Here is a 25290-nt window from a genome sequence, read left to right as displayed (position 1 = left end):
GCGAAAAGGAACCTCAACCTCGACGATGCTGCAATTTCAATAGATGTATTCTGTTTATTATCTGCAGTACATATGCTAGTTGTCGACAATACAATACTTCCATAAATTGTGTTTACGGGCCGTTTTGTTTCTCTCCATAACTCCCCACCACGCTGTGTTCTTGCACTTTCCTATTCCACGCGCCACTGAGTCTAAAACCGTATCTTGCCACCATCCATCGCCACACACACACATGGGGCGATGGCGGGGCATTCAATATGTATGATTTTGTGTACCATCGTTTACTTTTGCCATTTTTTATTTGGTTGTTGCCTGTTGTTGCATTTTTACTGTTGCTGGATGACAATTTCCTATCACTTGGTGGTTGTTGCTTCTTTATTTTGTCTGCTTTTTGGTTGCGCGAAAAAGAGGTTTCTTTTTTTAAATTATTTATATGCCTTAGAAAACAACATGAACAAATCAGCGCTGCAAATCTAACAAACTGCTCTCCAGCGTCTCCTTCTCCGGGAGACACGCACACACACACCGATTGGGAAAAAGCTTTCTCTAAAGTTGTACAATAATCATCAATCTGGTATGTGGTTACACTCTATTGTGTGGTTGTAGTTTTTGAATTTTACAAAAAAGGTGAAAATGCTACCCATTAACAAACTAGCAGTAAGTGTAAAAAATTCTATTCTTTTTTGCATTTTCTTACACACAAAAAACCCTACAAACAACACACGACCGTGCTGATCTAATTTCGCCACACGTTTTTAACGACAATATATATAGTATTCTCACCTCTCAGCTCTACTCACTATTTGAACATACTTCGCAAGGTAAAAGTAAAACAAATCGCTTTCCCCGGTAATCAGCTACATTGCATACCCCAATTTAATTATTGCAGAGCTAAACCGAGCTGCCATCAAAGCTACGTGTGTAGCACAATCGGTGTAGTAACTTACTTCGCTAGCAAACAATGGGAGATACGTTTTGGGGTGAAATGTTTCAATGGTGATGGTGATATTTGCTGAACTAATGCAAAATAAAACCACAACAAACATAAAGAACCACTTCTAATGTGTAAAACGTTCGCCCCAAAAAAACATTAACAATGCACCCGCCCGAAGCAGTACATTGTGGCCCTTTAATTGTTAAATGAAACTCCGCTCATCCATTCCCTTTCGCGTGACGCGCAGACGATCTTTCCCACTTATGCAGCACAAGTACGTTAAAATAAAATCATTTACAGCACACACACACACACACGGACACGCGTTTGTAACGGAAAGTAGCCGTAATTAATTATCACCTGTTTGCTTATTTTCTAACATTCCTACACACCTCCTTATTATTTCTTCGCCATTTACCAGCAATGATGCGAATATTAAGCTTTCTCTTTTGTTTTAAAAAATGGGACAAAACACGCACGCCTTCACGGCTGTGTGCTCCTCTGTAGTGATGCTTTGCTTGTGGTTGTTTTGTTTTTTCAAATAAAATTAATTCTACCTAGCAATTTGCGTAATCTTGCTGCGCATACATTTACAAAAAAAAAAGGTTCCCTTTTCTCTCTTCTATAATACGCACAACGGTTTCTCTCTAAACTTTAAATCATCCATACCCCGCAGCCCCGTTGCCCTAAGACACACGCACACACACCTTAAGCACACCACGTCGATAGCGTTCTAGTGTTGAGCGTATATAAGGGTTAACTTTATCTATATATAGATGTATATGTGAGTCTATGAAAGCTATTTCTATTACGACGGTCAACATTGAAAACGGCATCGTGATTTTAAAAGCTGATATCTCATATCTTACTATTCCGTGGCTGGTGTGTCTGTGATTGTTTGCTTAATAATAAAAAAAACAACACGTTTGCACTTACCTACACACATCATCTTCACGTGCTAACTGCTGCGCAAGAATGCTGGCTGCGTTTAGGTTCCTGTTCTTCCTTTGCGTTCAACACCTCTTCATTACGTACGTATTTTTTGTTTGCAAGTAAATTCCTACTATTATTGTCCGCTTCACATGGGGACACACACACACGCGCACGTACATACGTCGCGCGCACACACTCAGCCTACTTTGAGAAAGGACGGCAGGGAAGTAGCATCTTGAAAGATTCATATTTATGTTGTGTTGTTGTGCTGGTTGTGTTGTTTGTCTAATATCTTCGATTACGTACGTACGAATACAACGAAACGCTTCCGCTGCCGTATCTAAACGGGCGAGATCTTCTTGTTTACGTGGCATGAGGAGGGAGGGGGGATTGTTTTGTATTACTATTATTATCCTACTAATTGATTATGCTTCACTTTCGATCACTCGTGTTTGCTGCATTGCAAAATGTTGCGCTTAGTATATAGGGTTGTGTGTGGGTAGCGTGTAAAATGATTTTTGTTTGCTTCCATCTCTCTCTCGCTCTCGCTCTGTCTCTAGACACGTTTATAACTTTTAGCTTTTTACAATTACGATTCGATTCACGTTCCTTGCTTTTGGTTTCCATTGTATTACAACCTTTTGTGTATGTGTGTGTATGAGTTTTCCTTCAACTTCCCAACTATAGCTTTGCCATTTTTTTGTGTAGAAGTAGAGATTACGTTTCAGTTTGTAAGAGATTCACGATCGCGATCACGCATCATGCATGCTGGCTGGTTTCTGTTTGAACATTACAGGTTGCTCCTGGAGCAACCCTCACCGCTACCGTCGCCGCCTTCGGCATGTGCTACTACTGATTGGAGGGCAGTGATCCCCCGCCGTTCAGTCTCGTGCAGCGTTCATCATCGCGACTGCAAGCTGTTGGAGGAGAAGCCCGACTGCAGACTGGTCATCGAGCCTTTGTAGTTGGCCGAGCTGAGGATCTCGTAGAAGTACATTAGCTGCGCTGGCCCATCGCAGGACGGTGGGCACATCCACTGCAGCACGTACGTGCCGGTCGATGCCATTTCGTGCGAGCCCTTTGGAAGTGGAAGCCAAAAACGAAAAAAAGGAAGCATTGATGAAGAGTTGGAATAAAATACTAAACGCAATCTCAATTACCTGTACACCTTCCTTCGGGCGGCATTTGACACTCTGTTCGATCTTCTTGTAACTGGTACCCTCCTTAAAGTCTGGCCCATCAAACACGGACGAAAAGTCATCTGAAAGAAGAAAAAAATGCCCCATTAAATGGTTAAAGCCGATCGTTTAACTTCATTGCTTAGCCACCGCCATACCATTCCCGCTCTGCTCGATCTCCTTCTCGGTGTGAAACACGGCAAACAGCGTATCGTTCTTCAGCACCTCAAAGTCCCACGTGAGGACACTCTTCGGGTCGGTGTTGCGTATCAGCAGCTCGAACAGTTGCCCCGGCTTCAGGTCCACCGCCTTGTACAGGCCGTGATGATCGTGCGCCTGGATCGCGCCGTTCGTTTCCTCGATCGATTCCGACTTGTACAGATGCTTCGGCACCAAACCACCCTCGTGGATTAGTGTCTGTGCCGAAAAATGGTCAGGAAAAAGGGGAAAATAATATAGTAAATAAAAGATATATGAAAGAAGAATGATGCCCAAAAAAACCGGAGCATGAAATTGGACGGCTTTTGAAAGAGGTTATTTATCGAGCACAAGCGAAACGATCCAATGGTGGAATGCAGTTTTAAAGAGCGCCTTTCAAGTGACAGTGACGATGTGGGACGAGCATTTCATAATAAAAATGTACATGGATGGTACACAATACCCTCCCGGCGGGCGGGCCAAATGTTGTTTGCGCTTAAGTGTAGCAAAATGCAATGGGAATGTAACTGCAGTGGCAACGGAGCAAAACGCATGAAGGGAACGGTGGCAGGTGGCGGTGAAAGCTTTACGATGGACGAATCAAATGAGGACGAGCTAACGGGACGATTCACACACACACTATTTGGTAATGCAACAATCGGACAATCGACTCGGTGATACTCGTCGTACACGACATGGCTAATGTTAGGTTTGTGGCTGTGTGGCGTTAAATGAGCATACGGAAACATAAAACGGAGCATGGTGGATGTTGGAATTTTCCATAATTTTTCGCATATCATTAGCTTGAGATCTTCGTGAAGGAGTTTCGGGTGGGAACGAACACAAAAAAAACAAAGGGAAATGAAGTAACAAACACAGTATCTTACACAGTGACACGCGCCCAGAAAGCAGCGTGTGTACAGTTTAGCCGGTATCGTTTCCACCACCGTCGGTATGCTGGGCTGCACAGAATTGAGCAAATTGGGGTGGGGGTTTGTGGGTGACAGTGGGAGTGTTGTGGTTAGTATCAGTATCAAATAGAGTTTTGCAGCGCAAAGGAAATAGGAAATAAGAAAAAGCAAGGAAATAGGGAGATGGAAGAGAAAGGTTCATCCGGTATTGGCACAACTCATACCAAAGGATAGAGTCTTCAAAGCGTTTTCGTCTTTAAACTTTCAATAATTCAAGTGATCAGCTTTCTCAGGGCTGTTTTGCCAATCTGGTAAGGAATGCGGTCTGCCTACTAATCTGCCACACTTACATTGCACGAGCCGCCCAAAAAGCTGGGAATCTTGTCCGTATCGATGTACTGCTCAATTCCGTCCTCCGCGTGCATACAGTCCGGCCCACCGAAGAACAGAAACTTGGAGCGTGTGTTTTCGTCTGCAAAAAACCGGCATTGGAGAATAGATTTAGTGACTGAAATTATATCTTTCACTGCTGTTAACTCACCAATAAACGTGCTGACGATGGTCCACAGGACGGGGAAAACGCGCGGTGCACGCACGATCAGCACGCGCCCCATCGTTTCCGGGTAGTTTTTCTCGACCGTTTCGATGATGCGCAGCAGCGCCTTTACGCCCGGCCGCCACAGGTGCCGCATCGACAGCCCGTCCAGGTCGACTAGCAGGCACCAGTTCCAGACCGGTTTGCCGAACAGCTTGGTCGCTTCCTTCATCAGCCGCAAGCCTTCCTCGCAAATGTGCAGCGTCTGCGCGCAAACGATTAAAAGAGGTTACGAAAAAAAGGGAAAACAGAAATTAATTTCAGCAACTTTCTGTGTACTGCTGGCGGCTCCACAACACCAACGCGGGAGATAACAACCGGAATCAAGAGTGGTTCGCAACCCGCCTTCCCCCTTTGACCCCATTACTTTGAGAGTGACTGGTGTCTTGGGGGCCAGACACATGTGCACAAAGGCGGAAAATGATAAGCGCCAGCCCCGTGGGTCAGAGTCAAATGAGGAGGTCTTTGCGCGACACGTTTTGCCCATTTTTGGAACAGATAATGGCCAGCACACGCCAGCCGCAGCGGTCAATGACCCTCACGTACCAGCTTGAGCAACTCGTCCTCGCCGACCGACTTGAGCAATCCTTTGACGTCCATCGTGCCGAGCCGCAGTATGTACAAAGGTCGCCCGTCCTTATCGTGGTGGTGCCAGCCGCCCGGGAAGTACTTCTCCACCACGGCCGGCGTTTTGTACTCGCCGAGTATGCTGTCGATGCGCTGCTCCTGGCGCCACTGGAGCGACTCCTGCAGCATGCCCGTCGCCTTATCGATGCTGAAATCGCGCGCGCGCAAAAACCGCAACAGCGTCTGGTAGTCCGGTTCCGGGTGCTCGGACGTGCCGTGCTCGAACCGTTTGCGCAGCTGCACCAGCTTCGACTCCTGCAGCGGCGTCAGCTGGCCGAGATACTTGGCGATGTAATCGGCGTCCAGGATGGAGTTGTCCCGGCAGAGCGGGGGCTTTTCCGGTGGCGTGGTGTTGGTTGCTGCTCCAGCTGTGGTGGACGTGACGGTCGCATCATCAACCCATCTACAACGAAGCACGATAAGAGCACAGAATTAGTATCATTTGATTTCATTTTCAAACCATCTTCCACCTACCTATCCACGTGCGTGATGCCCTCCTGTTTCAGCTCGTTCACGAAAAACTCAATAATCTCCTTGCCCTTCAGCGTGGTCTGCGTGTACTGCTTCATGCCCATCTTCTCCATCGAATGCTCGATGCCGAAAAAGTTCTTAATGTCCAGCGTTGCCGTCTGGTCGAAGCACGTCCAGTCGGGATTCTCCGGGTGGGCGTAGTACCGGCACTTTTCGAAGATTTCCACGCGCGTCGCGAACGACTCGTTCGTCGCCTCGATGTTCAGCGTGCGCGTCTTCATGTCGAGAAAGTTCTGCTGGATGAAGAACACCACATCGACGCCGATGATCTTCTTGATCAGGTACGGCGCCTCGACTGCGATCTTGCAGCGGCGCTTCGTGTCACGCCGGGCTCCGTTGTCGAACACGTTGTCCTCGATGATCTCGCAGTCGAGCACGATCGGCATCTGCGGGCAGGTCGGGAAGCGACGCTCGTAGGCCTGGTTGTGGGGAAAAAAGAGCGTTGAAAAGCATGAAGTATTAAATAAGAGGGTGAAGAATGTTGTTTTCTTTACTCAGTGATAAAGAAGGTGGAAATAGCTATCTAAAGGGACTTTTATTGGCAAACTGCTATCTGAAGATGTTTATTTATTTGTAGATATACGCCTCACGGCACATAAATATCGCTCTCAGGAGATTGAAGAAGCTCTTCCGCGGCACGTGAGCTAGTGAAACGTTATCTTTCGCCCCGGAAGGTGCAATTTTATCATAACTAGCAACTACTTGTTTGGATGTTTGTAACGATCAATAAACAGGTTGCTGTACGCCATTAATAGTATGTGTTTAAGCCACCCACTGTGCTGGGCTGGAAGTACCGTACCGTGCTGTATCGTTATTTCCGTTTATTTTAAAATAGATAAATGAAAACTAAATTTAATCAATCTGCTACCAGCGTGATGGTGCTTGCTAGAACAAACTCAACATAAACCACCATGACGGCCACCACCATAAGTACAATAGAATGTTTGCAGATACAGGGTGCTCCATTTATCATTTCATCAATTATAGATGTAAAAATAGGGCACTTTTTTGTTATTATATTCATGGCCGTTTGTAAAAGTCTGCCTAATAAATAAGCTCAAATATTGTGTATGATAGCAAGAGTATAGAGAAAAAAAACTTGAACTAATTGAAGGACAGTCTTTCAAAAGGTTTTAAACTTGTTTCAGTATCATTGGCTATTAAATTTTACTAAAAAATATATTTTTATCACAATTTCATCAAAACCGCGTAATTATTGTTCGACATCGATCTATTCAAACTAACTGCAACTGCATCCTACAGGATAGGCATCCCAATATAGGCATTATATTGCTCATAATACCCAATATAGATTCCTTTAGCACTGTAACCGCCAAGCGATTTAGAACTACTGTCTTTAAAATTCTAAGACAGAATTTGTCATTACAAAATATCGAAGAGCTGGATTTATTGTTGGCAGTTGGCAGGTACGGCTCCACTAACGGATCGATCCGGAATCGAGTGCAGCTAGGCCGGAATCGATTCCGACGTGCAACGAGTTCAATAGGTGCAGTAGGTTCAGTAGCTTTATACGAGTTCGATAGGTTCAGTAGGGTCAGTGGCTTCATACGAGTTTAGTAGCTTTAATAGGTTTGATAGGTGTCTACGAGTTCAGTAGTAATACAGTATGACTTCCCTCGTAAAGTTGCGTACTAACTAGAGAGTTTGTACTGTATAGTTGGGTTCTTTGACAAACGGCGAATGTGATAAATAAAAATATATTGTTTTTTACATTTCTATTCATCACTTTCGCCGTCTCTTAAACAACCTAACCTACTGAACCCGTTTGAACCCACTGAACCTACTGAACCATTTGAACTTGTATGCGCCTATTGAACTCGTAAGAACTAGTGATGGGTAATCCGGAACGGAGGCATGGAGTCAACTCCGGTGCGCAAAATATGACTCCGGATCTGTCCGGATTAGTCCCGATTAGTCCGAATTAGTCCGGATCAGTCCGGATTAGTCCAGATTAGTCCGGATCAGTCCGAATCAAACAGGATCAATCCGGATCAGTTCGGATCAGTCCGGATCAGTTCGGATCAATCTGCATGAGTCCGGATCAGTCCGGGTGAGTTCGGCTGAGTCGGAACGAGTCCGGCAGAGTCTGGGCGAGTAGTTAAGGTTGACGTTGCAATTGCTAATTCCAAAATGGAACTGTCCATTATCGTTCAGACAATTCTTGATGAGTTCATTGACTTTCAAACAAGGCATCGAATATGTGCGATAAGGTATAACAATTTACACGAACTGATCCGAACTCGGTGTCGATGAGTTTTTCGCGAGTACACCCCCCCCTCCCTCCTCCGCTAAACAGTCCGGAACAACTCCGAGTCCAACTCCGAGGGATACCGAAGTCGGATCGTTCCGACGCCGGAAAAAAATGTATTTACCCAACTCTAGTAAGAACCTACCTAACACGTACGAACCTATTGAACTCGTTGCACCCACGGGTCGGAATCGCATATACTTTGGCGAACCTACTAAGTCGATCCGTTCCGGTAGGTTTGGGTCACTGGGCGCCCATCACTAATATTCATCTTTTTTCTGTTTTTTTGTGAAGATATAAAGAATCTTCATGATGTTTTTGGAGGCCACGACAATCATTATTGTGATAGAAATTTAACCAATAACGTATAACACGGATGATTGAAATGTAAATTATTAGAATTAGATCATGAACATCAGAAAGAGAGTTAAAAGAAGAGAAGATCTAATCAACGTTGTATGGTTTACGATACGAGTATTCAATGTTTACGATATGGTTGCACAAAAATGCCATAAGTGAGATGTTTCACAAAAAGGAATAGAATTCTTCAATTATTATTTTTTTACAGACAACTGCAAAAGACCAACGACGAATACACCTTGCTCCATACCACCGATGGTGACAATTCTCTGATTTATAAAACCTTTCAAACGTCCCAGTATGGACCGAAACACCCTTTAACAGTGAAGTGAAATTAAGCCGTACGAGAGTGCACCTCACAATGCTCACTGGAGCGTACGGCGTATGGTTCTGCTTCAGAAGGACAGAAGCACCGGTAGAGCCCAGAAGCATCCTTTTGCCCCCCCCCCGCACCAGCTCACGCTGATTACAGTTGACATAATCTCCTCCCAGGCCCCACCCCTTTGGAGTGTCCCTTAGGTTTCGATGCGTGGGTTGACAGCTACCCACCGGTTAACAGTGACAGTGGCACCGGCTCTTCTGAATGGCCTGCGAAAAGGACCGACTTCGCAAAACGCGCACATTTGGCCTGAATGGGTTCCATTTCGCAGCCCCCTTAACCTTCATCAAGCGCCGGTAGCAGTAGTGGCGGGGAAGGGGCGGGCGGGTAGAGCGCACCAGGCAGGCACCAGTTATGATAAAAGTTTTGTCAATAACCGTCGTCAGCGTCGGACTGTGTCAATCAAAACAGGCGGATTGGTGTGAGTCGTTGCTTCCCGGAACGCATTCCCGGCAATTCAGCATTCCCCACTGGGGATGGAGGAGGAACACGTTGACGCCCTCCCCAAAAGGGCGTTATCATTCACGAGGAGTTCCTGCACATAGCCACACACCCACTGCAATCAAGCCTCTATTACAAGGACAAGGTTGAGGGTTTGGAGTGGAGCACAAAAAATGAAGGAAAGGACAGAGTTCATGGTGACCTTCAGACCCCGAGAGGATATGTGATAAGAGAGAAAACCTCATAGCAACGGGCAGGAAAAGCGTAGGCCCTGAATTGAAAGAGATCGATTGCAGGCAGCGACAACCTAACTGTGACCTTCCTTAACAGTGTTATCCTAAGCCTGTCAATGGATTTTTCCATTACTCTTCGTCCTGTGTCGCCAACGTGTCCGATGGCCAATCAATTAGGGAACAATTAACGGGCAGGAGAAGTGTTTTGTTCGATTGGAGATAAATTAACTATAGCTTTAGCTCATAAAACACGCCATCAATTGAACAAGGGAGTACGTACTACACACCCATTGCCACCTAGGGACACTCCCAACAAGAAGAAGCAGAGGCAAAGGATCCAATTTTCCCGTTGGGTACCTTCCGTTGCCAAGTCAAGTGTGGCTTATTTCCTCATCGAATCGTTCGAGAAATCGCCCACGTTGTTCATCAATTTATAAATAACATTCGTCGTTTCCAGCTGCTCCCATCCTGCCCCCACTGGGTGGACACCATCCCATCAAGGACCTGTGCGGTGGGCAACATCAAGCGAGGCATAAAACCACAACCGCACATCTCCCCACCAAAGCGGGTGCAGAATCTCCGCTCCGTTTGCGGGAAGATTCCAACGGTGGGCGCGTGTGGGTGTGGAAAAATGATACTTTTCACTGTCATTGACAACATGGCACGCCGCCGGTCCGGTGATAAAGGGTATAAAGCCATCATCAAGTGGTTGGGGCACGTGGTGGAGCCATGCGCGCCGCCATACACAGGCCGCCAGCTTCAGCTTCATTATCATTGTCTTCCACTAGGCGGATGCGCAGCCGGAACGGAACAGCCGTCGTCGTCGTCGTCGTCGTGTGTCGCTGATAAATGTGCCTACTTTCTGTGGTAGGTCTTGAGTGTAATCGCAAAAAACACAAAACAGCCACACATACATACACATCCGGATACAGGCCCCAAGAGAAGGAGGCTTTGTTGCGATCGCGCGAACCGTTTGGTTTTGGCATTCCGTGACCGTTTTGCAGGCCGCAGTAAACCGCCCCTTTTCGCTAGTTTGATCAATATATGTTGCATTAGCCGATTGAAACAAGCGATGGTTGGTGCAATGAAAGTGAAAGGAAGGGAGGCGTCTCTGCTCTCTGCTTTTCGGGGTGGTTTGATGGACACGTTCAACATTGTTCACTTGTTGATCATATCGTTTTTCAAACTATTATTGTCAGGGTTGCGTTATAAACACAGCGCGACGTGAAAACTCAACTTGATTGATGGCTGAAAGGATATTTTCTGTGTCATGTCTCTATTGAAAAGAGTAGGAAGCGCCATTTTTTAACATTACGTTATAAAAAGTTGATTCAGTCCACTTATTTCGATGAAAAATAAATGGGTTGAAAATGCCAAAGAGCAAGACGCGAATCATTGCCAAGTATCTTTGAATGGCGAGGCTTCGGCCAATTGTCCTACCCGGCCTAGCTAAGTGGATGAAGATGGACATTGTTGCAAATGTATGCAAAAGTTGAGACATGTGGCATCTGATCAGCGGACAATAACTTAATTGAAATTACTTTGCGGCCAAGTCCCTTACACATAAATAACAAGATCGCAACGAACGGCGACGAATGCCAGAGGATCAGATGCTGCACCTCACGGGTACTATTCCAGTAATTTATTTATTTATTAGTCGACGGCTTTGCAATAGTTTCGCATTACGCAGCACAAAGGGTTCTGGCAGACACGTACAAATAAATAGATGATAGCAGCGCCGGGCAGTCAATGCTACCGTTGAGGAATTCAATGATGAAAACGAATCTGGCATGTCGAATGCGAAGATCTAGTTGTGGCACTCCGAGTAGTCCTTTACTCCATAAGACGTGATTGCAGTAACAGAGCTCCAAGGGTTGGTCTATGCTGGATTGACTCTAGTTACCTTAGAGTCCAAGTACGAGAGGGCTAGCACACTGCACAAGGCACAGCAATTGGCTGCATTCTTGTGACATGATCAAGCTAGGTTCAAACTAGGATGCCTAGGTTCTTGTCACAATCTGATATTTTCAGCGTTTGCCCAATTAATGCGTAATCGAAAAGCGCATCACGCTTTTCGATGATCGTCTGAGTCCCGAATTTGCGTCGTCCGCATATAGGAGGTGATTGTCCTCTGGGTGAACCATAGACAAGCGTAAACAACAAAGGCCCTCAGAACAACAAAGGTAAACCGAAGGAAGCACAAAGAGATCTAGACAGGTTGGGACTCAACCTAAATGATTATGTTCCCTCTTTCAGATATGATCTTAGCCATGTCACCATGAGGTAGGCCAAGTTTGTAAAGCATTGGCGAGCAGAGCGACATTGTCGAAAGCAGCTTTAAGGCCTTTTAATATGCCATCCATCTGATCAATAGAGTTTACAGTAGCTTAAAAATTGCACCAGACAGGTCGTTGTTGACCTTCTGGCAACGAGTCCACGCTGATTTGGGATGTTGTAGTTATAGTTTGTACACAATACACAATACAACTCCTGCGATCCAGAAGACTCCAACAACACACGAAATGCGCGATATATCGCACACTGATACGTCCGGTGGTCCTCTACGGGTACGAGTCCTGGACTTTACTGACGGAGGACGCCAATGCACTCGCCATTTTCGAACGGCGGGTGCTAAGGACTATCTTTGGCGGTGTGTGCGAGCACGGCGTGTGGAGAAGGTGGATGAACCACGAGCTAGCTGAGCTGTTTGGCGGTGCAGACATCCTGACGGTCATCAAAGTCGGAAGGATACGCTGGCTGGGGCACGTGATGAGGATGCCGGACTCATGCCCCACCAGGAAGATGCTCGTCAGCGACCCGTTCGGCACGAGGCGTAGAGGAGCACAGCGAGCTCGCTGACTGGATCAGGTGGAGTCGCACCTGTCGGAGATCGGATGCAACCGTGGTTGGAGGACTGCAGCCCAGGACCGAGTTTCCTGGAAACGAATTGGCGACCTGGCCATGTCTACGAGACGTGCTCATTGAGCAGGCCAAGAAGAAGAAGAAGAAGAAACAAAAACTTGGAATACTTTCACAACGGCACTCATCGAAGTAATGCAGCGATTGTTGGATGTCTTCTTTTTCCAAACTTTTTTTGTGAAATTGTGTTAGCTATACGACCTTCTAGGAGAGTGGCAAGGTATCTGAGTGTAGCGATTGTTTTGTTATTGATAGCTGTTGGTTGAATGTCGAATTGCATACTAAAAAGTCCATTGGAAGTTGTTACAGATACCCTCCTGCGTATTAATGCGTGGGTGGCAAGTGCCTGTATCAATATATTACACCAAATTCCAAAAAATAGAATTACAATACAATGCTTCATTGATATGATTGCTGCCAGATATTCGACAGGGAATAATTCTTGAAAAGGCATGGGTTCAGACTTAATACCTGAACCTCGTATATATTAAAGATCAGTTCTTGCATCGCTCTGGATTTGGAGACAGTTGCAGGAAAGGTTCAGGACCAGTTCTTCAATCTGTATAGGCACGAAAAAGGCTTCATGGTTTTTGCGTCGTTATGGATCAACGAACCAATTCAGATCGATTCTGGGACAGTCTCAAGACCAGTATACCACCACTTGTGCCTTCTATTTTAACGTGACGTTTAATGAGCGTGACGTTGTGCTCAATGTTCCGTTACTTTTTAATGGTTCTTTTGAAATGTTACAGTTTCATCATCAGATTCTACATTCTATTTCGTCATTTTTTTCTAAATTAGAATGTAAATATAATAGAACACCAAGAAATATTTCGCCTAAAAAGCTTTTTGTTAGCATTGTATGACCTCTCCCCTTCAATAAACCCCTTACAAATGGTAAATGCACAACACACCACAATCTCACAAAGTAGAACCTACGGTGTCAACAGATCTATAATTTAAACACTTGCAATCATTGCAGCGTGGTGTGTAATTTACCCCTCCCCCCCCCCCCCCTACATAATCATAGGCACGTGGTTCAGGGACCGCCGCAAGTCTCGATCTCGACCCGGGTACAGGTGTGCCACTTGATGAAATCTTCTCAACGACCCACAGTGGGCCAATGGACGGAACCACCTTAAGCACCTTCACCAGATTTGAACGTTCACACACGCACACACACACACACACCCAGCTACGGCTACAGGGGGTGGTACGAGCGAGATTGCGACGACGTCACACTGAACTTTGACTTTTCCTTTCCATTTCCAAGATTGGCTGGTGCGTTGTTGGTACACACGTACCAACGACATTCTCCGCTAGTGTACAAAGCTTTGAGGACAAACTGCACATGAAGTGCCCTCCCTACTGTGCAGCAGCTGCTATTCCCACCCAAAAAAAAAAAAACATCCACATCGATTTCTAGCAAGTATCGACATGCCACCAGGCCAGGTTTCCAGGCCACTCGTAAGCAAAGGGAAAACGTGTTCTCTCGAACGAAAAGGAAATGGGACGGTTGTTGCGTGTTCAAAAAATGCAAACAAACAGTCACCGGCACTAAGGGGCGCTAGTTAGCGGCGTCGATAAGCAAGTACCCCACCTCATTGGTGGTCTACCTCCTTTGGGCAGAATCGATACTACACATTTGCTACTACCACTACTACTACTACTACTAACACCAGCAGCTAATCATCGACTTTGAACGTTGATTATCCAATCAGGCAGAATTGACCGAAACACTGGCCTGGCGGCACGGCGTCCAGCAGCAGCTCCAGCTCCCGGGTGCTCTTCTATACTTTTATATCCGCTGCTTTTTTTGTTGTTCTTGTTGTCCCCCTGCAATACACCGCTGGGCCACAACTAATGGACGGTGGTGTGGACTTTGAGTGTCACCATTGCAGTGGAAAGCAAACGGTATCGATCCGGGACAGAACCGCTGTTTGGGAACGCGATACCAAAACGGAAGCTCTACATAGCGCTTGATTGCCAATGCTGAGAGCAGGGAGGGGGGGACTCAACAACGGCCTTCGTTCCCATTCCCAGTCGTTCCCATCGATTTCCTGTAGCGCACCCATCCCGTTTAACTATCAATCATTTAAAGCTCTCTCTCAATCTAAGGATGAGAAGCACACCAAGCAGGAGGTTTGAAGGGAATAAAAAACACATCCACAGCACCTGTTGTTAAGCAGAGCCTTTCACACACTCTCTCTCTCCCTCTCTCTCTGTATTCACCTCTTAAAATAGGAGGCCTATGTGAAAAGTACAAAGCTAAAAATTCATGACTTACTTTGATAATGGGCATGGAGGTGGAAAAAAAGGTCGATTTAACCACCTGCACCACCGTTTTGAATGGCGCAGGCAACCGTTGATTAAACCGTTGCATTATTCAAAGTTATAAGCTCCGTTAATAAACTCCCGACCCCGCCATCCAAAAGGGGGCCGCTCGACCTCAAGGACGAATAGATTAAGCAAATTGCGACCACATTGCGTCCCTTTTTACAAGCTGCGGTTTTTCGTGCGGTGTTGCACTGTTGTCGTTGAATTCTGCCATTTCTGCCTCAGAGTTCCTCACTGTGTGTGTGTGTGTGTGTGTGTGCAAACAAGCAAAATTGTCTATCATTGTTTACCAAGATCAAGTCACTAGGCAGGAAGGTCTCTGCTTTATGCTGTAGGTCATCATCCAAAAGGGGGTCACACCTAATGGGGAGGAGAACAAGCCGTCCACCGTTTCAATTCTTGTATTTTTATTTTTGCCAATTTCTGTGCGCAATTTGGGACATACAAGGGTGGTCATTCGACAATGGATGTCGAGAGCATCGCCAAACTGTCTCGCTGGCGTTATGGGGAAAGTTTGACTAAGCAAACACCGTTCGTGACATGACCATGGTCGGCCGGCCGACATCAAATGTGAACAATCCAACAAGCTCCAACATGCGGGAGGGTCATATTTTCCTACTACCTCATAGGTTTTGTTTACACTGTCCAGTCTCTCCTTCCTTATTCCTGTAGTTGTTCTTATTAGTCCTTGTAGAAATGGGAAAACTTCGAATTGCGACGCATTTTTCCCCCCATCCATTCCCTCAGTTCCCAAAGGGCACAAGAATACACCATACTGCTTCCGTTTTACCAACGGTTGCGCATGTTTGTTCTATGTTTTGACCACGTATTGGTGGTTGTTTTTGCTTCTCCAAAAATGCTACCTATTTCACACACCTTCCCCCTCCTCAATACAGACTTTTGGCGGCAGAAGTTGCAGAAACCCTACAACGGGAAGGGCGATGCACTGGGCCGCCACACACCGCAAATCTATCTATAGCCTCACACAACACTACCAGTCCAGCCCAGTGTGCATGTGTGTATTGTATATGTTTGTGCAGTGTTTGGTTTGGTTTTTGTTTACGTTTCATGTTCTACACCCTTTTCCCCCTAGCAATTAAGGCCCTAGGCAAATTGTTGCATGTTGTGGTCGTCTCTGTATGTGTGGGGCCAAATAGGACAGCGCAAAAAGCACAGCGATTATGCACACTGGGCAGGTAATCATAACATTGTTACGTAAAGTCCTTATGCCTTGTTAATATGACTTTCGTAACGTTTTGGAAGTGTGACTTTGACGTCGGCATAGGTAAAGCTGGTGCAAAGCTGCGGTGGGTTTGTCGGGCGATGGGGAAACATTAACGTCCATTATCGGCAGAGTTTGTGCATAATTTAATTATTTAGTTACTTTTGTGGGGAATAACTCTAGGAAAGGAGCTATTTTTCCACGATTTGGATTTTTTAAATCGCCTATTGTATCATCTATTTTTTTAATTGATTTTTTCTACTTTTTATTCCATTGATATTGAGTAGTTTACAAAATAACATAATATAATGAAACATAAAAAATAATAAAATATTCTTATAATAATGGAGAATTTAATGAATATTTTAAATTTATTTTATTCTTTGGTACAATCTTAGCAATTCAACTCGAACAACATCAGACTCTTCAAGTTACCAGAGTTTGCTTCATTTCAAATCAAACAAATATAATGTAAAGTCACCAAACTCGAATATTTAAATTAAAAACCTCGAAAATGCCAAAATAAACACAATTACTTGCGAATAAATAGTGAAATTGAAAGCCCTTTGCAGATTTTCCCCTCCCAGCTTTCACACAAAAAATGGCTCTATTAGTCTATGTTGTAAAACAAACAAAAAAAACACAAAAAACGATGAAAGCAAGATTGCAAAGCAAATAAAATTACTCCACCCTCTATCATACTGAGGAGTGTGCCCCCCACACAAAGCAGCAAGTGGTCCTGCAATGCGGTTCGGTTAAGCTAACGGCATTCCTAAGATGCTACCCCGGCATGTATAGCGACCGTTTTGCGAAAAGTGTGTACCATGAAAGGCCATTACTGTCGCCATTCACCCCACGCCGTCGTATCAACGCACTCTTCCAGGTGAGTTGTTTCGTGTGTTTTGTGTTTGCAGCTCTCGGTGCCATTCGGATGGCTCCAAAAATACACACACACACGCACACTGTGGGCGGCCGCAATCTCATTTTTTTATGATCGTAGCTCACACGTAGCAGCACATGGGAAGGTAAGTATTCGTTAAACTGTACATTTGTTTGACCTTCGGGAGCATAAGGGCTTTGGATGGGTTATCATTTTATGTTGGTCTTTTGGGCACAATTATGAAGAAATTGTTTCAGAATGGGGAACGAATTGATGCAATACTTGAAGATTATACAGCGAGTGAAATATGTATAGCACTAGGGAAGTTTAATTCAATTTAGTTTTGAATATTGCAGCTATTTTGAACCAAACGGGATCTTACTAAACGTATAAACAAAAGTGTTTCCTTATTTCCTCACAAGTTGAATTGGTTACAGTTATAGGAGTATACAAAGCTATTCCCAGGGGCCCCAAACATCTAAGGAATATGTCAAAAGAAACTTGATTTGTACCATTACTGGTTGTGTAAATGATCCTCAAAACATATTGGTCCTGGAATGGATCTATCTATGATCCTGGTTCTAGAATAGATCCTGAGTACATAATCATGGTAATCATGGTGCTTATACCGAACCTATACCGGTCCTGGAATATATCCTAAGCCATTACCGCACTGGGAACTTGTCCCAAAGCTATGCCCATGCCGATTCCGAAAGCCCATACCGGTTCAAGAACTGATGCCTATTCTGAAAAAATCATATCTCGGACCTGTTACTGAACCCATATCGGTTCAGGATCTGTTCCTCAAACCATGCGAGTTCCGGAACTAATACGGATACTGAACGGAATCCATACGGATCGTGAAACTGTTCCCCAACCCTCATTTGAACCAGAGCTAATACTGAACCCATTAGATCCTTAAAAGATTCCCAATCCATACCGGTTTAAGAACTGACATTGAGCCCATATTAATGTAATGGAACGCAAGCCTATAACGTACATGGATCTTTTTCCGAATCAATACCATTCCTGGAACAGATCACAAAACTATTTCCGTCCTGGAACTGATTTCATGATATGTCTTGAACCCGTACCAGTCCAAGAACTGATGCCTATCCTAAAATTATTCCTTTCTAGGAGCTGTTCTTGAATCCACAGCATTCTTCCAACTATTACTGGGCTCATACTGGCCCTGGAAATTATACAGAACATTCCGATAATTCGATTCCGATTGAAACTGTTCCCCAATTCATATTTGCTCTGGATATTGAACCCATAAGGTCCTCAAAAGATTCCTAACCGAAACCGGGCTAAGACCTGAAATTGAGCCCATATTTATGGAATGGATCCCACGCCAATAACGTACTTGGTACTTTTCCCGAATCAATACCATTCCTGGAACGGATCACAAAGCTATTTCGTTCCTGGAACAGTTTTATTGACTGGAATGAATATCGGTCCAGGATCTGATGCCTATCCTGAAATAATTCATCTCTTGAAGCTGTTACTCAAGCGATATCGTTTCTGGGTCTTTTCTTCAAACCATACTTGTTCCGGAAACCATACTGAACCCATAAGATCCTCAAAAGATCCCTAACCCATACCGGTCTAAGTACTGAATTTGAACCCATGCAATGAATCGTAAGCCTATAACATACTTGGAACTTTTCCCGAATATATACAATTCCTGGAACGGATCACAAAACTATTTCGGTTCTGGAACTGATTTCATGACTTTAACTCATACCAGTCCAAGAACCGATGCCTATCCTGAAGAAGTTCTTGTATTGGAGCTGTACCTGAACCCACATCGGTTCTCACATTGCAGAACCTACACGAATCCTGAAACTGTTCTTCAACCCATATTTGTATCGGAACTAATACTGAACCCATAATGCCCTGAAAAGATCCCTTACCTATATCGGTCTAATTGATTATTAAACCAATTACGATCCTAAAATTGGCCCCCAAACTATGCCGTTCCTGCAACTGATCAGCAAACGCGCAATAAACCTGCATAGTAATATTATCCTGTATTATTTTGTCTATTTATTTTCTATTGAATACACCTGAAACGCTACTAGCTGTATAGTTATACCTTCTAGTGTAATCAATAGAAATATGGTATAGTGGGGGAAAAGTGAGCAGGCGCCACTTGTGTGTGTTGCTTATCTGTAAAATAAAGAACTCGAAGAAATAAGCATGCGTAAATCATTTTCACTAGTGAAGGGTTAGATAGTAAGCAGTCTTCACTATTCCTATGATTCTTTGTAGTAACTAAAACATCAGTAAATTACCAATACCTCCTGAACGATTAAGCTGCACACCTTTCCCCCTTTTACTCTATCAGTTTTAAGAGATTTCGGCCAGGAAAGGATAGAGCAAGTAAACTACCTGACACCCAGCTGGCACGACGCCAAAAAGCTGGTACACACTTGCTGCAGTCCACCCGAGGCCAACAACAGAGGATTATAAAAACATTGCGCCGGATTTCGGCGCCGTTTGTTGACCTTTGCAATTTCATTACCGCTACCGGCCTGTCTATGGAACCCCCCTCCCCTTTGAACAGCTGACCGAACACAGGGTGGGAGATAATGCTGCACCGCGTGTATGGTGGTGGGTACGTACTGCACGTGCTACTGCTACTACTACCACTATATTGTCGCTGCTCACTGCATTGGTCGAAACGGCCCTTTCTCACCATCTCGAACATGTGAACAACTGGAATTGGCACGAAACAACACAGTAGGCAGTAGGCGTTTGCATGCATAATTGAAGTTCCTTTAACATCATCATCATCATCATCACCAGCATTACACGGCCGTCCACGAGCGAGCCAAAAGCAGCGTAGCGCCGCGGTAGTGATGCGATTTAAAATTTATTACTTTTGCGAAACTTTCCCTCCCTTGCTGCACACACACACACACACACTACCCCCCCCCCCCCCCATACCGCAGCCGTGTGTATTACATTCCACAAAATAGTGTTCGACATTTTAGACTGTGGCCGCACACACAGACCCTCGTCTTCGCCACGCCGCGGGGACCTTGCCGAGTGGCAATAGAATGGGAAAACGAAGACGCGAGGAAAAAGCTGGCGAATGTTGAGAAAATGCTGTGCACTAGGTGTGTTTTGGTGTGCGCGCGCACACACACACACACAAACTGACACATTTCGTTCGCTCTTGGTTCGGGTTTTGCCCGCGAATGCAAGGCTTACTGTGCGTTGTGTTTACTGTGCGATATTCCGTTGCGGTCCACCCCATTTGTGTGTGTGTGTTGTTGTTGTTTGAGCGCATGGTGCAACCTTGAAAACATTTGAAGGAATGGCACGAAAAAACACGCTGGTTGATGCATTTTCACTTTAATATCAAAGCATAAAGCAAAAACTGCGGCGAAAACCTTGCGGCAAATCGGGTGAAATACTGAATTTTAATGTTGTTTTTTGTGTTCGTTGGAAAGTAGGAATTTCCTGGAAAGCCAGTGGAGCAGAGGGTAGAACGAACTGCACCACCATAACAAGGATGGTCTAAAAATAGTTGCAGATGTAAGATTAAGAAGAGAAAAAAGCATAAGAAAAACAGAATGAATCGTTTTTACAAACAAGTCAACTGTTCTTTTGTGTACAATCTCGAGCACAATAATTTGGAGTTTAAATCATTAAAATTCCTAAACTTACTTGGTAAAACAATAAAAACCTCTCTCCGGTGGAACATAAAGTGCAAAACTCCTTAAGAAAGATTTGGCTCCATTACAACACCGTCGCCAAACTTTACACATTACACCTTGCCATTGATAGCCAAGGAGCAACTCGAGCACGATTGCCACCGAAAAGATTTGTCACGTAAAATCCATCAAAACCGACGACCCCCAGACAAACGAGCGCGGGGGATGGTGCGGTGAAACTTTTTAACACCGACCGAGGAGCGCGCGCGCGCGATATAAACGCGAACTCGAAAGAGCAGCAAATTAGGATTAGAGTGCTAGTAAAGCATTAAATTGATAAAGTACTCGCGGGAGACCACCGGGAAACACTCGGGTTCGTTGCCAACGGAACACCCAACAGTGGAGTGTGTGCTGATGGGGAGAAGCAAGGATGCACACGGTTTGCAGGTGGTGGTGGCCAGATAAACGAAAGCTTTTCCATGGTTTATCCGGATAAGTATGTTTAGTGGAAAAGCTTGTTGGAAAGCTGTCTTTTTTTTTTGACCAATTTTAATCTTATCAGGCAACTTTTGTTCTGGTGATTTGTATTTGGTATTTGGAGCTTTAAGTTCATGCATCTAAAGAGAGAGATGTACCTGAAATAGCGTTACATTGAACTCCTCCTTTCTTCTGGTGCTGTCTTGCCACATTTAATCTGAGAGCGAACAAAGTTCTGCGATAGAATTCCAACCACCAAGGCGGCGGCATGATGCTTGTTTTTCGATACTGTTCGTTGTTTTTTTTTTGGTTACCAATATCATTCCCCGGGCGCTGTGGCCCGCAGTTAACAGAAAGCGTGGCTCTTCGTTTTTTTAATCAATATCGATGTGGCGCCGTGTCTCTGTGGCGGTATTTGGGGTGTAGCGTTTTACTTTTCTAGCATGAAAACGATCCGATTACGTCAAACGGTGGCGCATTTTAGTGCTTTCATCTGACGATTGGGGCTCCGTGTTCTTGAAAGGGGTTTGATTGTTCGTGCTAGAGTGTGTGAGAAGCAAAACAAAAAAACAGGGCCGATTGTAAAAAAGGAAGGCAAACTTGCGAGAAGTTTATTATTTAAAATGAATCGGTAAAAACAATATCTGTCGAAATAAGGTAAAGTGTTGTCTATTGCCTATTTACTTTTACCGAAATCATTAAATGTATGCAACTCTATAAGATGATTCTTCAATAATTCTTACTTTATGCGTATGAGTAGTCTTAATACCACGGAATATGATCTCTTTACGTGCATTTAAAGAAGAAATGTTTAAAAAACGAAATAAAATTTAGTAAAATAATCGCAGTTAGGTAAACTTTTGCTATTTTATTGATAATTATGGGGTTTTCCACGGGTTCTCACAGTTGTGGAACACTTCCTTGACTCTTTTTTTTATGGAAAGTATGGTAGTGATGGGAAAAATGAAGATTTTGTCGGAATCGATTCCGGCTAGCTCCGAAGTTTTTTGGAATAGATTCCTTATAGTAGGTCCGGAATCAGTTTCCGTAATCGATTCCGGAATCGGCTCCGGAATCGAAATTGGCTCCGGAATCAGAATCAGCTCCGGAATCGGAATCGGTTCCGGAATTGGCTCCGGAATCAAAATCAGCTCCGACATCGGAATTGACTCCGAAATAAGAATTGGATTAAACCAACTCCGGAATCGGCTCCGGATTCAACTCCGGAATCGGCTCTGGAATTAGCTCCGGAATCGGTTCCGGAACCAACTCCGGAGTCGGCTCTGGATTTAGCTCCGGAATCGGTTCCGGAACCAACTCCGGAATCGGCTCTGGATTTAGCTCCGGAATCGGTTCCAGAACCAACTCCGGAATCGGCTCCGGAATCGGATCCGGAACCAACTCCGAAATCGGCTCGGGAATTGATTCCGAACACTCCCACCACTACTCTATGGTACACTATTTGGACAGCCTCCTTGGAAATTCCAATTGGATTTGTCCAATGCTAGAGAGACAAATTCCCATTACATTACAGGGTTTACCAGGTCAATGAACAACTGTCCACATGTTTATAGCAATAATTTCGTTGAATATCTATCACAGCGTACCACGCTGTGTAGAATATTGTAGGAAACTATTTTGACCACAAAAGTATACAACGAACAAATACAAATTCTATACATCTTCAAGATTATTGAAGAGCAAGCAATATTGTCTTTAAGTGAAACACTCACATAAATTAAGCGATACACAATTTGTAATTAAAGGACGATAAGTAAATAATAAGTATTGTATAAAAGTGTACTTATTGTGTGAAATAAAATAAATTAAATTAAATTTAAAATAAAAAAAATATTAGTTTCCTCCAATATTAGAATTTCATAATAGAATAACATTTTTTTTTTAATTTGCCTTGCCTTAGACTGATGATTTATTGGACCTATTTAGAGGCCACATGTACCCCCAGATATGGACAGACAATCCTTGTGTAATGCATAGACGAGCTTAGAAGGGAATCGAACCACTAAACGTCCTTGTAGAAACATGTACATCAACAACATAGACTACCGGGCAGACTGCCCTTCGTATAATAATAACTGGTTTTCAACAAATGTGTCTATCAAATTGGTGTTGCATATCTTTGATCAGAACATGTTGACTATTTCTTGATATCATAAGTCTACCATCACTTTACTTGATTGTTGTTATTACACGAAGACAGCAGTGGCATACACAACATGTTACAAAACAAGAAAGACCCCAGGTTCGGGGGCTCTATTGACTCGCAATCACCATCACCACCAACCAACCCGGACCATGAGAGCACCCCACTTGCGCCCACCAAAGTCGAGTACCGACCGTCGAGCGTCGTTGTAGTGGCATCTACACCGCACCGCACGGTTCAGGTGCAGTTAAGGTCATTGCGAACACTTCAACTAATCCTTCGCATCACAGCAGGTTAGAAGAGCGCTGGTAAACAAATGGTCCATTGTCTTACAGACAGTCTAGCGGTGGACACCACACCACCGCCGCCTGATTTATGAGACTGAAGCAATGAGCGGTAACATGGTTTTAATTTAATCATGTTGCGCACTGGGCCGGAACTGGGCCACGTGAACCAGAGCGAGCTTGCCGGTGGCATCTTCTTTGGCGCCTTTATCAGCTGTTTTCGCCCATAGCTGGGGGGTGCTAGGTGATTGCAATTTTTCCTTTTCACTCAAACCACATAACATTGTTTTCGTCGGTTGGTCGGTCGATCGGTCACACCTTTCCCGTGGCGGGCACGAAATACAAAAATAAACAGGTCATCGGCTATTGTTGCACCATGTCGCATCAGCCGCCCACTGCCGGCCAGCCAGTTTTGCGATACTGCCGCAAAGTGTCCTTCAGCGTTCAAGCGTTTGCACATGACCACACACGATCGGTTACAGGTTGGTGGTGGTGGTGGTCAATTTGCCGTTATAATTATCGCTCTTCGATCGCTCGTTGGTTGCACGTGCAAACCGGGAACGTCAGCGTATATGACCGCCCAACTAAAGCTACAGGTTTGAAAGGGGAGTACAGTTTAGCATTGTAAACGAAATCATTGCACTTACCGCCACGACCAGCTCGAAAGGATACTTATAGATCCGGACGGGAGATTCATACTTTTGCACCATTGCTTTTGGAGCTCTTTTAGTAGTCGCTTTTGTTGACACCGAATGCTGCTGGATGCTTGCGCACACTCTCGTTCACGTTCTTTTGGGGTGTTTTCTTTTCGTTCTACAAGTAAAACTCTCGCTGGTTGTTCGTGTTGTTCCGGGCGTATTATCCACTTCCGCTCCTTTTTCTTTCTCTCTCGCTCTGACAGAGACACACACGCACCACCGTTGCAACTCGAAACACTTTCGCTTCCCTAGCAGGCAACAACAAACGAAGGGAATGATTCTATTTAGCTTCACTTCCGCCCTGCTCGGAACCGGTTTTGCTTGGTTCACGGCTCCCAGCAGCAGCAGCAGCAACCCTTTGATGGGGTTTCGATTGAGACTTTTTTGTTTCCTTTTCTTCGCTGCGCCTACCCTAAACGGTAAACACAACAAATCTTCCGTTTCACTCTTTCACGCTTACTTGGATACACAGGCGCACGCACGCACGCACACAGCGCCCAATAAAGGTAGACCCAGGGAGAGGAAAAGCGCAATGTACCGGGCGTGAATTAAAAAAAAAACCACGGAGCTCTTGGATTGCTATTTGGTGGTGGTGATGGCGAGCAGCACTTTAAACCATTCACGAGAAATGGTACAACAATTTACCTTTAAAAGCGGCGCGGTTTTGGCAATTGTTGTTGACACGTTAGCACACCGCGTACATACACCGTTTCACAGCTCGATGGAAACACTTGCACACACACATGCACACGATGTACCAACCGTACAGACCTGAAAGACCTTTTCTACCGCCCGCGAAAACAGCAAGATGTAAGTACCGTTTGTAAGTAGACCTCACAGAGCTGGGTGAAAATGGCAGGAGGGAAAACTTTGAAATGCACACGAAAAGACACACACGCACACAGACAGAGAGACACACACGCGCGCGCGCACACACACACACACAGCACTCCAGTTGTTTTAGGTGCAGCTTAACACATGGTCCGATTGGCCGTCCCGTCTGCAAGCGACTGTAAAAGGAAAATGACCTGAGTCGCACGGTTAAAAATTCTGCT

General features: G+C 44.8%; 1 protein-coding gene across 3 annotated transcripts; it reads right to left on the bottom strand.

Annotated features, from left to right (window-relative positions):
- Positions 1-29: 29 nt before the first annotated feature.
- On the bottom strand, positions 30-25290 carry LOC120900507 (protein real-time). 3 transcript variants are annotated; one of them, XM_040307589.1, is made up of 10 exons: positions 24881-25290; positions 24185-24483; positions 5851-6326; positions 5296-5779; positions 4696-4954; positions 4505-4626; positions 4131-4205; positions 3204-3462; positions 3028-3128; positions 2769-2945 (listed from the first exon to the last, which is right to left on the bottom strand). In XM_040307589.1, the coding sequence occupies exons 2-10, from the start codon at positions 24245-24247 to the stop codon at positions 2769-2771; spliced, it is 2016 nt and encodes a 671-aa protein (XP_040163523.1). In that variant the 5' UTR covers positions 24248-24483; positions 24881-25290. The 3 variants fall into 3 exon arrangements, with proteins under 3 accessions (XP_040163524.1, XP_040163523.1, XP_040163525.1); XM_040307590.1 differs by having other exon boundaries at positions 30-2945; positions 24185-25289; XM_040307591.1 differs by lacking the exon at positions 4131-4205 and having other exon boundaries at positions 24185-25288.

The sequence above is a fragment of the Anopheles arabiensis genome, chromosome 3, assembly GCF_016920715.1.
Source record: "Anopheles arabiensis isolate DONGOLA chromosome 3, AaraD3, whole genome shotgun sequence".
Lineage (NCBI taxonomy): Eukaryota > Metazoa > Arthropoda > Insecta > Diptera > Culicidae > Anopheles > Anopheles arabiensis.
This window is presented reverse-complemented; position numbering and strand designations above follow the sequence as displayed.

Bases quoted from the DNA above. Each gene is read 5' to 3' on its own strand.
- LOC120900507 (XM_040307589.1), bottom strand. From the start codon at position 24,247: ATGGTGCAAAAGTATGAATCTCCCGTCCGGATCTATAAGTATCCTTTC. The intron at 4,955-5,295 runs GTACGTGAGGGT...GTTTGCGCGCAG, and splicing joins AGGACGAGTTGCTCAAGCTG to ACGCTGCACATTTGCGAGGA. The intron at 4,206-4,504 runs GTAAGTGTGGCA...AATTCTGTGCAG, and splicing joins TTTTGGGCGGCTCGTGCAAT to CCCAGCATACCGACGGTGGT.